This window comes from Dysidea avara, chromosome 9 (assembly GCF_963678975.1).
Source record: "Dysidea avara chromosome 9, odDysAvar1.4, whole genome shotgun sequence".
Lineage (NCBI taxonomy): Eukaryota > Metazoa > Porifera > Demospongiae > Dictyoceratida > Dysideidae > Dysidea > Dysidea avara.
The window spans coordinates 25,448,640-25,465,762 of NC_089280.1; the positions used below are offsets into that span (position 1 = coordinate 25,448,640).

A 17,123-nucleotide genomic window follows, 5' to 3' on the forward strand; every position below is an offset into this window, starting at 1 on the left:
TGTCTTCCAAAAGATACCTGGATGCTTATGGTCTTTTTGATCAATTATCAGTGAAACTTGGCATTCCTTTATGTGTATTTACTATCGTATACCCGGAAATTTTTGTGGTGTGTATATTTCACAGTTATGTGCTTTGTCAGGATTTTTGCATTTTAAATTTCATGGATGCCTCTTAGCCCAGGATTTTCATGTTTCAAATTTCACAGATCACTGTTGCTCGATTCGAAGATTTTTGTTCTCAACCACACAGCTACAGAGAGTCTGGATTGGTTTTTACTTCAAGCATCATACAGATTGCTAAAGTGTACCTGAATCAAGTAGTACTGTAGCGGCAATCTCTGTGTGAGGTATATTCTAGTCTTGCAGTAGGCCAGCTTCTTTCATGAGCCACACCTACTTTAATATCGGGAATGTGTTATACTGTTTGCAAGCATAGGTGATGTCCACATATGCCTACAAACAGTATCGCACACCAGGAGCCACACTAATTTATTTGTAAGGTTAGTTGAAGTTTGTAGGACACACGTAAATTTTCACGTGATAAAATTTCACGAGGACACACATAAATTTTTATGTGATAAAATTTCACTGTAGCTTTACTAACCATGAAAACTGTGAAACTTACGTATGTAGCGTGAAAATTTCCAGGCATACGGTAACTAATAAGACAACGTTTAGATTGTGGATATCTCTCTCACTCACTCACTCTATCTTTTTTTTCCCTCAATACTGGACAAATCAAAGCAACTTTACTTATACTGCATAATGATGCATTTTGTACATAAACAAATTGTACATATATTGTTAAAGAGTAGTTATTGGATGTTCATGTAAAATGTAAATAGTTGTTCATATATCAAGTCAAAATCAGGCCTTTGACTTGGGTTATAGATCCAGCATTGTTTCATTATACTATAAGCCTCATCTGGGGCAATGGGTGGTCTCTTTAGGAGAGTTCTTTTACATTCTTTCTGTACATCTTGGAGGAGTACTTCGTCACTCATCTCTTCATATGGTTGTTGTCGACATAGTGTAAATATTTCCCACAGTGTTACACCGTATGACCACACATCTGTCTTCATTGAGAATTTTCCGAAGAAACTTTCAGGAGCCATCCATCTTATGGGGACTAGGGCTGACCCTTGCATAACAAAATATGAAGAGTTATACAAATCCTGTGTCATGCCAAAATCAGCTATTTTGACTTTGTAATCTTCCCCAACTAAGCAATTTCGTGCAGCAAGGTCTCTGTGAATGAAGCCATAAGAAGCAAGGTATCTCATACCATTAGCAATCTGCAGTGCCATATACAGGAGGATAGGAATGTCCACTTGTATTTCAGCTGTAGTGGTGTCTTTTCCAATCTTAGGATGGTAGTGCTTTCTGAGGAACTGTAGTAGATTCCCATTCTTCATATACTCCATCATGATAAAAGGCGTCCCTTTGTTGCATATTCCAAGGAGCTTAATGGCATTGGTATTACTGAGTCGGGCCATGAATTTGATTTCTTTTTCAAACTGTTGCTTTAAAGTGGCAGAATAGTTTCCTTTTAAAGTTTTAATAGCAACCAAAACTCTTGTGGCTTTAGTATCTGTACATCCAAGTTCTACTGCATCAATGCCAATAGTCTCAGCAAGAAAGACGTCACCAAATTGTCCTTCACCAATATTTGTTAGTATACTAATATTGTGCCACTCTATCATTTTGGGTGCCTCATTCTCAGCCAGTGGTCTGGGGTCGTCATAGATAGGAAAACGCATGCTAAAATCATTGTTTTCTTCATCGTTCATAATTTCTTCGGGATTATCAATTATTTCACTGTATATTTCATGGCGTGACTGGGGAGTACTCCAATGGCTAGTGTGGTCATATATATTAAACAGTGTCTCATCATCGTTAGTCAGGGAAAATGGTGGACAGACTGCTTTGTTCATTATTACATAATCATCAAGAAAACCATAGGTCTCTTCATTGTCAGTTTTCACATTTGGTAACTGAGGTTTGGGTAGTTCACCTATTGTAGATTGCCTTTGTAACACTGCAGAATTACCTTGTTTGTCATTATGCAGTGGATTTATTTGTTCGTATATATTATCTATTGATTGCTTGCGGGGTTCATTTAGTATTTTACTTGCAATATTACTAGACTGAAGTGAAGTAAGTGTGTCCATATCAAATGTATCTCTTGCTTTAACTGTTTTCCTTAGCCGAAGGCAAACTATACAACAAACAATTGTAAATATGCAAAAGAGTAAGCAAACTCCTCCACCAGCAGCTGCAGCTATTATCAGTATGGGTGGACCACTCGATGAATCACCTGATACTTGTGCAACACCTTAGTAAGAAAACAGACATACTGTTAATGTTTTTGCAATAACACTACTAGATACTATACTCTTGTTATTGTTATTGCAGTGGAAGCATTCTAATTCATGCATGCACAATCACAGAGAAAAATACAGATGTTATATACATTTTTTTTAATAGTAGCTTGGTTGTACCAAGAGTTAATAATAGCATTTACTGGTATCGTATGTATCCGCACAGACGCCCAGGCAATAATCTACTTGTGAACCAGTTGTTGCTCTTTGTAGCAGCTGCTATTGACATCCTTGTAACAAGTCATGGGTTTCATAAGTTGTGGTAAGCCCTGTTCTACAAATTAAGCCTAATCTTGTACATGGCCAACCTAAATTAAGGCAGCACCCCTAACCTTAATTTAGGATCTGGCATTCCAGCTTTAATATGGATATATATAGTATCTGAATATTGTATAGTGGGATATTTTCGAGGGGGGATGACTAGCATTCAAATTTCATGGGGGAAAGTTTTTGCTTCTTCTGAATCTTTTATGCGTTAAACAATGCCATTTTGACCGAGCTGCATATTTCAATGGGGAAATTTTCACCGATGGCTACTAATCCATGAAATTGCAAAAATTTTCTCCCCTATGTAACTCACTATACGGTACTAAGAGTACCTTACTAAGTATTCAAACACAAAGCAACTAGTTTTTAGCACTAATTGCAGCATATTTTGTTATTCGTGACTAATATTTTGGAAAATTAGTAGCATGGTTAAGTGTGTATTTGTAATTATTCTTATAGAAAAAGGTAACTCTACCGTGGATTTTAAATAAAGAATTACTAGTATTTAGAAATCAAAATACATGATTTCAAGCAAAATAACATGTTCAAAATAATTTATTTGTTTCAGCCGTAGTGTAAGCATAATCAGTTGACCAGAGATAGGGGACTCATAAATACCCAACTTTTCATATTTATATAATTCTTAATAGTTAGTGTCTAGTATTAGACGCCATGTTCAACTTTATTTTTAACTGCTGAAGACAGTCTTAAGATTATTTGCTATGCTTGGTTACCTGTGGTGGTGTGGCCTCTATTGACAGCTCAGACTATAAGACACCCACAAATATTTTAATACATGCCCCTGCCAAGATTAGTCTGGATTACTCCGCATTTTAATGGCTTGCAGAGATGGCTGGTTGTTTTATGCTGTGCTCTTGGTTCATCTTATTGCTGTTTCCCCAGGCTCACCACTATGAGTGTTTGTTGTATGATTGGTAAGCTTTGTGACAACATAATAGTACTAGTGATTATGCATGCACTTAGATGGCTTCCGTGTAACGTACTGCTTTTAGACAAGGAAGATAACTACTGTTTCCCACCCTTGTTAGCTAAATGTTAGGGTTTATAACATGGCTTGATCATTGGACAGTGTCCTCAAGATAGTTCAGTTCTATATCAGTGTATCGTATCAGTTTTTAGCAGTAATATTGGCTCCCACCGATATAGTACGTTAGGCTATGTATGTTAGGCTATCAGTGTAGGTCACTGGTAGACCCTCAGAATTACTATTCTGTAAAGCATTATTATTATTAGTAGTAGTAGTAGAAATTTCTATATCGGCCACCGATACGATATGTATCGGTATATCAGTACTCCTCTAATCAAAATCAGCTAGATTTGAGTGGTCTGGTTTTGCTGGCTGCTTTTCCCAAGCCCAGTGGCAATCCGTATGTGCGGTGTGGGGCCTTAATGGAGCTCTGGTCAGCCTGGGGATGGCTGTATGTGGTTGTACAGCTCCGTGGTGTTGAATAAATACCTCTGCCGTGAATTTCCTTTCATTTTAGCCAGTTTTGAGACCTGAATTCATCCCTATGCCTACCTTTTTAATTTTTGAACAGCCTCTTGCCCTCCTTCTGGGCCCCTGCCTCCCTCCCCTTTTGGAGCTCGCCTGATACAGTCAAATCTAAAATGACGGAAACTTAGTTGTTGGCTACTTGCACAGTGGATGCTCTGGAAGGTAAGGAATTGGCGTAAAGTGTGTAAAATTTGGTATACATAGCTTCAACCATTGGCAAGCTACAACACATCAAATACTTAAAACCGGCATTTCTCGATACTTTTAAATAGGCGATAAGACCGGTTTTCTTAGACTTGGTCACACACACACATATATAAGCTCTTACATGCATAAAGGTACCTTTCTATAAAGATAAATTTGTGACTGGCTGAGCAAAAAGTGACCATTTTTTATTTTGCTGTAAAAGCGTATTGAAATAAACTGAGTAAAAGTATGCATACTGCATAAAAAATTATGCACATTTTAATCACTTTGATATGCAGCAAAAGTAAGCTTGAATTAATAAAATCTATACACCATGGAATTGCCTGTTCATGGATAGTAGGCAAATATTTGTTTTGTGTCCAAGGTACAGACACTTATATACAACGCAGTAGAGATTAACTTTACTGACATCATTTTGGTGTTGAAATGACATTCTTTTTGTGCACACGAAAAAATATAGAAAAACACTATACGTTAATGCATCATAAAACATTGAAACTTTGGCAGTCCACTCCCTTGTTACTATGGATGGCAGTGAAACAATAAAGCGGAATACAAAGAATGTGCTGGTCACAATCAATACCCTTAATTTTACAGTGTTTGCACTGTACTCATTACCTTGGTTTGCACTGATAAAATACTTTCGGCTGTCGCTCCAACCAGATTGAAGTTGAACAGTGCACCTATATAGACCCACATCTTTTGTTGTAAACTCTCTTATCATAAGGTGGCTGTCAGTTACTATGTACTTTTCTGAAGTGGAGATATTGACTTCGTTATAGGACCATGATATGGTCAATTGAGATACATCTCCTTCCCATGCGACAGTACAATTGATCATTACATCTACTGGTGTTTTTATCAAGTGTAGTTGAAAAGGATTGACGGTGGGAAAAACAAAAATTGGAGTTGAAAATGTTGTAGGAGTACTTGCTGCCATAGTTGATATTGTGGTAGGTGATATAACAGCAGACGGTGTGATTAGAAATGTGGCTGGTGCCAGTACTGAAGTTGTCATGGAAGAGGGTGCGAAAGATGTAGTCACCACATCTGTAGTTGTTACAGATACCGAAGTTGTCATGGTAACAGGTACAGATGCTGATGATGATGTCAACAAAAATGTTGTTGTCAAGGATGCCACAGAAATAGGTACTGAAGATGATGAAACTGATGGAAGTGTAGATGAAATACCTGATGGAGCACTTGATGTAATAGCCTGCATTGTTGTAGTTACTGTAACGTAAAACACAATAATGCAAACCTTTAGGACATCTTTTTATGCTTAACTTACACAGTTTAAACATGTGGTAGACTTCTACTTCACTAATAAACATCCAGTTCATTCCTTCAAAATCAAGTGAAATCCGTAAATAATTCAAAGAGACTTGGTTGCCTTGAGGAATTATTAAATCAAATCTTCTGTAAAAGTACTCATCGTTATCAGCAGTTGTCCCTTGCTTAGTGATAATGTCAACATTATCATCAACATTTTGAATTTCATCATTAGGAAAAATACGCTCAGTAGTGGAAGAGTACAGTTTAATACCTTTTGGCTTACGTACATGTAAACCTCGCAACTCTAAACAATACACTACTACCTTGGTAGGTGTAATGGCAGTAGCTGGAAACAGCAGAGTAACAAATGCCTCATTCAGTGGAAAGGACGGCTCTTCCCATGTATAGAAATGTTGTATATCACTGTCGGTGATGTTGTCTTCGAAATTTGTTTCTGTTATACCATCCAGCAATAACTCACCATAAGGACAAATGACTACATTTTCAATAACAGAGTTGACCATCACATCACGTGAGGTACAATTTCCCATACTGTGAGATACAGTGTATGAATCTTCATTAAAAGTACTTGGAGGAAGGCTGACATAATAAGCTGGTTCAGCTTTTCCTACATATGTGCACAATCAATTTATCATACTTAGTTACTCTATGCACAGTACTGTACCTTCCATTAGCTGCCCAGCATTAGTGTTAATTTTCAAAAGTATTACCAACCAAACAAATTGAACACCTTTACTTGCCATCACTTCACAATTAAATGATCATAGCGGTCACGTTTTTATATATATATATATATATATATACGTGGTGCATTTGTTCGTGACATTGAATGTTAGCAATGCTTACTAGTCATGCTTGCATGCACATCTTTTCATTCTATGGTTTTATCACTTTGTTTATAAGAATACCTGATTTATCTGATGACCACCTTATTTAGTGAGTTGTCCACAGATTTAGTAAATACCGTGATACCTGATCAGTTGTAAGTTTGTTGTGTGGAATTTTATCAGTTTGATCATGTTCGGACAATTGTCTATGTTTTCAAGGTTTATTTCACCACTGGGAAGTATCACTAACTGGACAGATGCTAAACAGCATCAGCATCAAGCCTTAGTGTAAGGCTTTGTCATCTTCGTTACGTAAACTTTTGGGAACAGTTGGACGGGTCAGACGTACAGTTGAAGCAAACACTGCCAGAGGGAGACTCGCTAAGGCTCACCAATAATGCACTATAGATAGGCTGTGCCCACATATTGTGCTATTAATTACTTGTGTGCACTATTCATGTGTCTCTTTGTTAGTGGACCCACAATGGAGCTGAAAACCTGTATAACAGAAACCAAGTCTTGATACTGAATTTCTGTTGAATGCAGAAACTCCCAGACTATGCAGGTGGTCAGACCACTTATCCTAAGGACCCACAGATATTTTATGACAATTGAAAAGAACACACTACCCTAAAGTCAGTATTAATAACTCGTATATAAATCCACACTTTTGGGACAGCTAAAGTAATTGTAATACGGTTACTTGTAATGAAGAAATCAATGAAGGTTAGTAAAAGGTGTGCATTAAAAAGAGTTACTGCATACAGTACCAGTGTAGCCTAAACTATGTGCACAAATTTTTTAACTCTTAGTTGTTGTTTTACGATGTCAGTCAACAGCAGAGCAGATAAAAGGAACGTACATCTTGGAGATTGTTGAGTTCTGGAGTAGGAACGAATTAAGCATTTTTGCAGTATACTGTAGGATCCCATTCCTTATATTACTACGATTTGTTTTACTTTTCGTGAAATTTTATATGTATATATGTGCCTGCATTCAATCTGCTTGATTATTATTTTATATGTAATGTTTGTTTTTTGTTTTTTTTTTACTTTTAAGCATTATACAATTCACCAATAAGTAAAGACTAGTAGTTTAACATATAATAGTCAAGTAACATATCATATACTGACTCAAAGCCTATTCTCTCAACTGGATTGTGTATCCAACATCTCTTCATTGCATTGTACACTTCATCTGGAGCAATGGATGGTCTCTTTAGAAGAGTTCTGTTGGCTCCTTTCTGTACATCAAAGATAAGTGCTTCATCGTTCATCTCTTCATAAGGTTGTTGTCTACAGAGTGTAAATATCTCCCACAATGTTACACCATATGACCACACATCTGTCTTTGTTGAAAATCTTCCAAAGAAACTTTCAGGAGCCATCCATCTTATGGGAACTAGTGCTACTCCTCGCATAACAAAATATGAAGAATTATACAAATCTTGTGTCATGCCAAAATCGGCGATTTTAACAATATAGTCTTCTCCTACTAAACAGTTTCTTGCAGCAAGATCTCTATGTATGAAGCCATATGAAGCAAGGTATCTCATACCATTAGCAATCTGTAGTGCTATATACAGGAGAATTGAAATGTCCACCTGTATTTCAGCTTCAGGAAAATCCTTTCCATTGGTAGGATAATAGTGCTTCCTGAGGAACATGTGTAAATCCCCATTCTTCATATACTCCATCATAATGAACGGTGTCCCTTTGTTGCATATTCCAAGTAGTCTAATGACATTTGCATTGTCAAGTCGAGCCATGAATTTAATTTCCTTTTCAAACTGTTGTTTCAAGCTGGCAGAATAATCGCCTTTCAGAGTTTTTATTGCAACCAAAATTCTTGTGGCTTTAGTTTCAATGCATCCAAGTTTAGTCACATTAATTCCGACTGTTTCAGCAAGGAAGACATCACCAAATTGACCCTCACCAACTTTCGCCATGACACATATGTTCTTCCATTCAAAAAGGTTTGGTGCCTCATTCTGTTTTAGTGGCCTGGCATCATCGTAAATAGGAACACATATACTGAAGCTACTGCTGTTGGTGTTACCCTTGTCAGGATTTTGATTGTAATCAAATGCTGCACAGTATATATCTTGAGGGGAATAAGGAGGTTGTGTTACACGTGGATTGACTGTGAGATCATAAATATCAAAGGATGTTTCATTGTCATCAACAGAGGAAGGAATTATTTCTATTTTCTGGTATTCATCAAGGAAGCCGTAGTCATCTGAATTGTTTGGCTTTGGTAGTTCAGGTTTTGGCAGTTCATTTAACTTGGGCTTGCCAAAGAATGTTGGAATCAGAGGTAAAGTTGGAGGATTTGATACTTTAACCTGTACATCACCATTGTTTAAGCTGTTTATATTCATTTGCTCATAGTAGACATTATCTGCTGAATGTTTGCATCCTTCTGTTAATACCCTTTCTTTAGTATTTTCATATGAATGCACAAGCTTAGAGGATTTTTGCTTATGATAGTTGTATTTTCTTTTCTCCTTCATTCTCTTCCTTCTTCTAAGACACACTATTGCACAAATTATTAAAATTGCACAAACCAATAAACCTACTCCCACTGCACCAACAGCTGCCAAAATTATTATTGGAGGACCTTCTGATGAATCATTTCCCTCTCCAGGTTTTGTAATATTGTTGTCTATAAGGTAAATGTATCGTAATTTTGTAATTATGAATAACTAACCTGTATTTACAATAATAGAATACTGTCGACTGCCGTTCCATCCTACTGGATGTTGTACAGTACACCTGTATACACCTGCATCTATATGTGTAAAGTTTCTTATTGTTAGATGGTTGTCAGATACTATATATTTATCAGAGTTAAAGATACTGGTTCCATTGTGGGACCATGATGTGATTAGCTGAGATAGATCTCCTTTTGACATAACAGTACAATTGATTGTTATATCTGACAGTAATGTGGTTACATGTAGTAAAAATAGATTGGCAGATGGAAAAGTGAAAGTAGGAGTTGGGAATGTCATGTGAGTGCTGGATAGGAATATTGCTGTAGTTGTTGATGTAAAAGTAGAAGTTGAAACTACAGATGTGGTTCTTGAATTTTCAACAACTGCGTATAATAGTGTGGCTAGTTTAAATTTTATCTATATATTACATATATATGACTCACTAATTAATGAAGATGGTATTGTGGTAGTACTTGATGTAATAGTAGTAGCAGTAGTTGTTGTTGTAGGCACTGTGCAATGTAAGAGAAAGCATTAAAATTTGTGTGTCATTACATTACTTAGGGAGCCACCCAGAGATCCAGGATAGTATATGAAATTGATGCACTACTATAGGCAGCTTTTGCATTACTTACTTGGTTGGAACAAATGATAGACTTCTATTTCACTAATAAACATCCAATTCATTCCTTCAAAGTCCATTGAAAGACGAGCATAATTCATAGACACTCGTCTGTTTTCAGGGATTCGTATTTCATATTTTTTGTATACATAGTCTTCATCTTGAGCAGTTAACCCTGAACTTATTTCAGTGATCACTTTATCAACCTGAATTTCATCTTCAGGATAAATACTCTCAGTAGTTGATGAAAAAAGTGTAATATCTCTTGGTTCACGTGCTCTTAGGTCCATCAGATTTAAAAAATATACCACTATTCTGGTGGGGGTGATTGCTTCACCAGGAAACTGCAGAGTAACAAATGCTTCCATTCTTGGGACAGAGTTGTCATCCCATGTGTAGAAAAAGCGTATATGATTATCAGTTATAGTTGCACCTTGTAGGTTAATTTGTGTCTGACTGTCCAGTAACAGTTCGCCATAAGGACAAATGATTACATCTTCATCACGATTATCAACACGCTCTACACTAGTGTTGCAGTTACCAATACTGTGTGTTACATCATAACCTCTGTCATCATAAGTACTAGGAGGAAAGCTGACATACCTAGCTGGTCTAACTATCCCTATCAATATAGTTTATGTATGCTATATGCTGACAGTAAACAAGTAGTAGTTACTTTACCTTCAGTTAATTGTCCCAGAGTTAATTCTGATGTCACAATAAATGTTAGCAAAACAGCAAGTAGAGCTACTTTATTGGCCATTGTACACATCAACTGATTCTTACTACTCCACTTGCATGAATTTGTATATTTGCAGCACTATGATGTACTGGCCAAGCCTATTCATGCATTGCTATGGTTATGCCACTTCAGAGGAATGCTATATAGAATTACTTAATGGAATCCTTTTGTGAGCTCTGCATCCCAATGTTTAGTCTCTGTGGTTGGTTGCTAGTAACACAATAGGTATAAAATACCTACACTCAATTAACTAATTACATTAATCACATGCGGGCACCCTGTCACCATTTACAACTTCCTAGTGACAAATGGCTACTCACAGGTAGCCATAAAGTTATTTCACTTTGCCTCTACCTAGTTCTTGGTCACATGTGATTTTGTGTAGGCTTACTATGTGAAATAGAACAAACTATCTCTGACTATTCAGTTTATGAAGATGCATACATTATACCTGTGTTTGCTTACTGCTGCGTCCACGGAGATTTTGTTTATTCTAAAGTATTCCAACTATCTCATGTACATCGGCACAAGTAATCTGACCAAAACTACTTTTCAAGCATACATATCTGATATAACCATTTCAAAAAAAAATTTTTTAACTAGAAAAAAATTTGAAATGCCTAAACCATATTGTCAATGTTGCCAGCTAAATTGTTCATTCAGTGAACTATTTTGCTCCATCTCACCTAGATAGTATTATGTAACATGTAGATTGATAACTGTGTAATCTCTATAGTCCACCAACAGGAATGTAGTGTGCTATGTAGCTTTGACTTGTATGGTTATGCCAGTAGTTATTGTTTCACAATATGGGGGGTGCTGATACCTTATTACTGACCTACGTTTATGGTGTATATAAAAGCTGCTCACTGTAGGGCTTGTTTCAGTTTTTGATTAGCATGACCAAGTTTAGAGTTGATGTGATTTTGGTGTATTGTGTTTATATTCAACTGGTGATTTGGGCTTGGTTGGATAGCATATTACATTTGCCTACCTATGGAGAAGGTTTTCTTCTATCTACGTACACACAATAATGTATCTCCATTGTCATTGTTGCTAATATGGTACAAACTTTAATTGTACATCTTTAACCACATTGTCAGCTATGGACCAATTTTTTGCACTTTTAAGTGTACCAAACTGTATTATAGTAGATAAATTTATTTTTGTACAAATATTCTGTGCGTGTGCAGTATTTATCAAGGGCGTCAGAGAAAATTGCCCCCAGATAGCATCTCAGAATGTAAATTTTCATGGGGTAGAATTCACATAAAATTGTTCTACAGTGTGTAAATGTTTCCCACAATGTAACACCATATGTCCACGCATCTGTCTTTGTTGAGAACCTTCCAAAGAAACTTTCGGCAGCCATCCATCATATGGGAACTAAAGTTGTTCCTCGCATAAGAAAATTTGAAGAGTTGTACAAGTTCTGTACCATGCCAAAGTCAGTTACTTTAACAACATAATCTTTAAGCAATTTCATGCAACCAGAACCCTATATATGAAGTCATACCATTAGCTATCTGTATAGTGCTATATACAGGAGGATAGGAATGTCCACTTGTACGCATTTCAGCTGTAGTGATGTCTTTTCCAGTGGTTGGATGGTAGTGCTTCCTGAGGAATGTGTGCGGGTCCCCATTCTTCATATACTCTATTATAATTCAGTCAGAGATGTAGTGTATGAAACTCTGACACATCACAAACTTGTGTTACATAACTTTGTATCAAATTTTCTATTTTTTACCTTATTGGGCTGCATTGATCTCTTCTATGTTGATGATACCAATGAAGAGCACACACACAGAAGCTGTTGTGGTATCATGGTGATTCAGTTAGTGCTAAACACAAGTGGAGAATGTAATCAAACTTATTACTTGCAATTCTATATCTTTGTAGTATTGTTTGTATAAGGGCAAAACTTGGATTCCATAAAATGTATGTATCTAATCCTATTTTATGGTTTAGCTAACATGAAAAGCTACCTGTCAGGTATAAACTATCAAATTTTCTATTCACCAGTAACTACAGTTATATACCATATTTACTTGGTTAAACACTGTGGCATTTGTTACCTTAGTTCAAAAAAATACTCAATGTAGTGACTATTCAAACTCGACCACTGCTTGATGCTTGAAAATGATGTTTAAGAAGATCTTATTTTCAAAATTGATTGTGGCACCACTCAAGTGCTTGAAGGTACGGCATTTAACCAAGGGAATACAGTAACTAAAATACAAAAGGAATCAATACAATACCACACTTCTAGCACAGAGTTCTTTCCAGTTATTCCAGCAGCAGCAATATAACTCCTTATTTATTAAGGCTTTATAGCACCAAGTGCTGAAGGTCTGTAGTCTGTCAAAAGTTTTCCTTATTAAACTTTTGTGCTGTACTGCAGAAATCTTGGAGTGGTTCAACTGTGTATTACCATAGACACTTGCAATTACCTTGGTTTGCACTAATGAAATACTTTCAGCTGTCACTCCATCCAGTTTGGTACACCTGTATAAACCTGCATCTTTTGGTGTGAACTTTCTTATCATATGATTGATGGCTATCAGTTACTATGTACTTAAACGGAAATATTTGTGTTATTCACGCAATCATTTATCACAGACTACTCTTGTTTACTGTTATTTACTCTTGTTACTAGTCATGCGTGCATGCACATTTTTTCATTGTATGGTTTTATCATTTTGTATTTTAATGATCACCCTATTTAGTGAGCTACTCGCAGTTTTGTAAATACCATGATACCCAATCAGATGTATGTGTAAGTTTATAAGTTAAATCGTGTACACTTTTGGATTTGTAAGGTTTATTCCACTACTGGGAAGTTTATCACTAACAATGCAGTATAGTTGTGTCCGCATAGCCAAGTCATACATATATGTGCTGTGTATATATTCACGTGTCTATGGCCCACAAGAGAGCTGAAAATCTGAACAGAGGATCTAACTCTTGACATCAAATCTCTGTTGAATGCAGAAAAAATTTCCAGACTAGACAGTGACTAGGTGCCTAGGGAATCACATGTGTTCTATCGTAATTGAAAAATAGCTCACTATCCTTGAGAACAGTGTGTATTCTATTTAGGAACTCACTTATGAAGCCGATTTACATCACTTCGAGGGAGCTGAAGTAGTTGTTTGGTTACTGATATTGAAAGAAATGATGAAGTTTAGAATACAGAATGTGGATGCCAGTGTTCCAGTGTAGCTATACAGTGCACAAGCTCTGAGTTACAGATTTGCATTGTCAGACAGCATGCAGAGTAGAGTGGCAGCCAATCAAAATGATATATGATACAATGTGAACATTTAAACATTGATAATAGGTAAAAAGAACTAGTAGTTTAACTTGTAATGATCAAGTAACATGTCATACACTGACTCGAAGTCTATTCTCTCAACTGGATCATGTATCCAACATCTCTTCATTGTATTGTACACTTCATCTGGAGCAATGGGTGGTCTCTTTAGAAGAGTTCTGTTGGCTTCTTTCTGTACATCAAACATGAGTGCTTCATTGTTCATCTCTTCATAAGGTTGTTGTCTACAGAGTGTAAATATCTCCCACAATGTTACACCATATGACCACACATCTGTCTTTGTTGAAAATCTTCCAAAGAAACTTTCAGGAGCCATCCATCGTATGGGCACTAAAGCTACTCCTTGCATGACGTAATATGAAGAATTATACAAGTTTTGTGTCATGCCAAAATCAGCAATTTTGACCGTGTATTCTTCTCCTACTAAGCAATTTCTCGCAGCTAGATCTCTGTGGATGAAGCCATAAGAAGCAAGGTATTTCATACCATTAGCAATCTGTATTGCTATATACAGGAGGATAGGAATGTCCACCTGTATTTCAGCTTCAGGTGAGTCCTGTCCCATGGTAGGATAATAGTGCTTCCTAAGGAACATGTGAAGATCCCCATTCTTCATATACTCCATCATAATGAACGGTGTCCCTTTACTGCATATTCCTAGTAGTCTAATGACATTTGAATTGTCAAGTCGAGTCATGAATTTGATTTCCTTTTCAAACTGTTGTTTCAAGCTGGCAGAATAATCACCTTTCAGAGTTTTTATTGCAACCAAAATTCTTGTGGCTTTAGTTTCAGTGCATCCAAGTTCAGCCACATTAATTCCAACTGTTTCAGCAAGGAAGACATCACCAAATTGACCCTCACCAACTTTCGCCTTAACACATACATTCTTCCATTCAAAAAGGTTTGGTGCCTCATCCTTTTTTAGTGGCCTGGCATCATTGTAAATAGGAACACATATACTTAAACCACTACTGATAGTGTTAAGCTTGTCAGGATTTTGATTGTAATCAAACGCCGCATAGTATATATCTTGAGGTGAATAAGGAGGTTGTGTTACATGTGGATTGGCTGTAAGGTCATATATATCATCAAAGGATGTTTCATTGTTATCAACAAAGGAAGGGATCATTTCTATTTTCTGGTAGTATTCATCAAGAAAGCCATAGTCATCTGAATTGTTTGGCTTCGGTAGTTCAGGTTTTGGCAGTTCATTTAATTTGGGCTTGCCAAAAAATGTTGGAATCAGAGGTAGAGTTGGAGGATTTGATACTTTAACCTGTACATCACCATTGTTTAAGCTGTTTATATTCATTTGCTCATAGTATACATTATCTGCTGAATGTTTGCATCCTTCTGTTAATACCCTTTCTTTAGTATTTTCATATGAATGCACAAGCTTAGAGGATTTTTGCCTACAATAATTGTATTTTCTCTTCTCCTTTATTCTTTTCTTTCTTCGAAGACAAACTATTGCACAAATTAGTGAAATTGTGCAAAACAGTAAACCTGCTCCTACTGCACTAACAGCTGCCAAAATTACCACTGGAGGACCTCCTGATGAATCATTTTCTTCTGGTCTTTGGATATTGCTGTTATCTAAAATGATACAGAGATTACAGTATAAAAGTACGTATATCATAATTTTATCGTTATCACTAACCTATATTTGTGATGATGAAATACTGTCGACTGCTACTCCATCTAAATGTATGGCATACAGTACATCTGTACACACCTGCATCTACACGTGTAAAGTTTCTTATTGTTAGATGGTTGTCATTTACTATATACTTGTCAGAGTTTGAGATACCGGTTCCATTGTGGGACCACGATGTGGTTAGTTGAGATAGATCTCCTACTGATGTTACAGTGCAGTTGATTGTTATATCTGACAGTAATGTGGTTACTTGTAGTAAAAACGGATCGGAAGATGGAAAAGTGAAAGTAGGAGTCGAAAATGCCACAGAGGTTCTGGAAAGCAATATTGTTGATGTAACAGTAGAAGTTGAAACTACAGATGTGGTTCTTACAACTGTGTATAATACTGTAACTGATTTCATTTACGTTGTTACTATATATGACTCACTTGATGAAGAGCTTTCACTTGATATTGCTGTTGCTTGAGTTATTATAGTAGAACTTGATGTATTAGTAGTAGTAGTAGTTGTTGTTGTAGGCACTGTGCAATACAACAGAGCAAAGATGTTTGTTAATTTGGCCATCCAGGAGTAAGAGGCAGTTGGGAGAATACGAAATTGGGGTTCTACAGATGGTGGTAGAGCAACAAGAACAGACCCCCTACCCTTACTTCCCCTCCCTATTCCCTGTAGACAGCTCCAGCGCTACTTTAAGACTTTTTAATTAAATAAAAACAGTTTACAAGGTACTTACTTGGTTGGAGCAAATGGTAGACCTCTATTTCACTAATGAATATCCATTTCATTTCTTCATACTCCATTGAAATACGAGCATAATTCATAGCCACCCGTCTATTTTCAGGGATTTGTATCTCATACTTTTTGTATGCATAGTCACCATTTTGAGCACTTATCCCAGAGCTTATTTCAGTAATCATTTCATCAACCTGAATTTCATCTTCAGGATAAATACTCTCAGTAGTTGATGAGAATAGTGTAATAGACCTTGGCTCATGTGCTCTTACTTTCAACATATCTAAATAATACATCACTATCTTGGTAGGGGTGATTGCTTCACCAGGAAATTGTAGAGTGACAAATGCTTCCATCGCTGGAATAGTTCTTTCTTCCCATGTGTAGAAAAAACGGATACGGTTAGCATTTATGGCACCTCGTAGGTTAGTTTGTATCTGACCATCCAGTAACAGTTCGCCATAAGGACAAATAATTACATCTTTAGTATGATTACCAACACGTGCTACTCTAGTGTTGCATTTCCCAATACCGTGTGTTACCTCATAGGATCCTTCATCATAAGTACTGGGAGGAAAGCTAACATACCCAGCTGGTCTTGCTATTCCTATCAATGTACTGATGTAGCCTAGTAACACTAAAAGTATAGTATTACCTTCAATTAATCGTCCCCGAGTTAATTCTGATGTCACAAATAATGTTAGCAAAACAGCAAGTAGAGCTACTTTATTGGCCATTGTACACATCAACTGACTCTTACTACTCCAATCTGTGTATTTGTAGTACTGTGATGTATTGCACAAGCCTATTCAAACATTT

At 36.6% G+C, this 17,123-nt stretch overlaps 4 protein-coding genes across 11 annotated transcripts in view; 1 reads left to right on the forward strand and 3 right to left on the reverse strand.

Annotated features, from left to right (window-relative positions):
• The window catches only part of LOC136266147 (protein SCAI-like), a 77,137-nt gene that overhangs the window by 33,463 nt on the left and 26,551 nt on the right, over positions 1–17,123 (forward strand). The window lies entirely within an intron of this gene.
• On the reverse strand, positions 803–6,413 carry LOC136266138 (uncharacterized). Its single transcript, XM_066061106.1, has 4 exons — positions 6,332–6,413; positions 5,663–6,274; positions 4,990–5,604; positions 803–2,335 (listed from the first exon to the last, which is right to left on the reverse strand). The coding sequence occupies exons 1-4, from the start codon at positions 6,408–6,410 to the stop codon at positions 816–818; spliced, it is 2,826 nt and encodes a 941-aa protein (XP_065917178.1). The 5' UTR covers positions 6,411–6,413; the 3' UTR covers positions 803–815.
• On the reverse strand, positions 7,537–11,621 carry LOC136266141 (class II receptor tyrosine kinase-like). Of its 4 annotated transcripts, XM_066061118.1 has the most exons (6): positions 10,514–11,621; positions 9,846–10,454; positions 9,654–9,722; positions 9,354–9,593; positions 9,204–9,278; positions 7,537–9,158 (listed from the first exon to the last, which is right to left on the reverse strand). In XM_066061118.1, exons 1-6 carry the CDS (start codon positions 10,602–10,604, stop codon positions 7,582–7,584), a joined length of 2,661 nt encoding a protein of 886 aa, XP_065917190.1. In that variant the 5' UTR covers positions 10,605–11,621; the 3' UTR covers positions 7,537–7,581. The 4 variants fall into 4 exon arrangements, with proteins under 4 accessions (XP_065917190.1, XP_065917191.1, XP_065917189.1 ...); XM_066061119.1 differs by having other exon boundaries at positions 9,204–9,593; positions 9,846–10,414; XM_066061117.1 differs by having other exon boundaries at positions 9,204–9,593.
• On the reverse strand, positions 11,761–17,059 carry LOC136266140 (class II receptor tyrosine kinase-like). 5 transcript variants are annotated; one of them, XM_066061115.1, is made up of 7 exons: positions 16,960–17,059; positions 16,306–16,911; positions 16,001–16,093; positions 15,575–15,958; positions 13,028–15,510; positions 12,325–12,418; positions 11,761–12,231 (listed from the first exon to the last, which is right to left on the reverse strand). In XM_066061115.1, the coding sequence occupies exons 1-5, from the start codon at positions 17,048–17,050 to the stop codon at positions 13,928–13,930; spliced, it is 2,757 nt and encodes a 918-aa protein (XP_065917187.1). In that variant the 5' UTR covers positions 17,051–17,059; the 3' UTR covers positions 11,761–12,231; positions 12,325–12,418; positions 13,028–13,927. The 5 variants fall into 5 exon arrangements, with proteins under 5 accessions (XP_065917187.1, XP_065917186.1, XP_065917184.1 ...); XM_066061114.1 differs by having other exon boundaries at positions 12,325–12,972; XM_066061112.1 differs by having other exon boundaries at positions 12,841–15,510.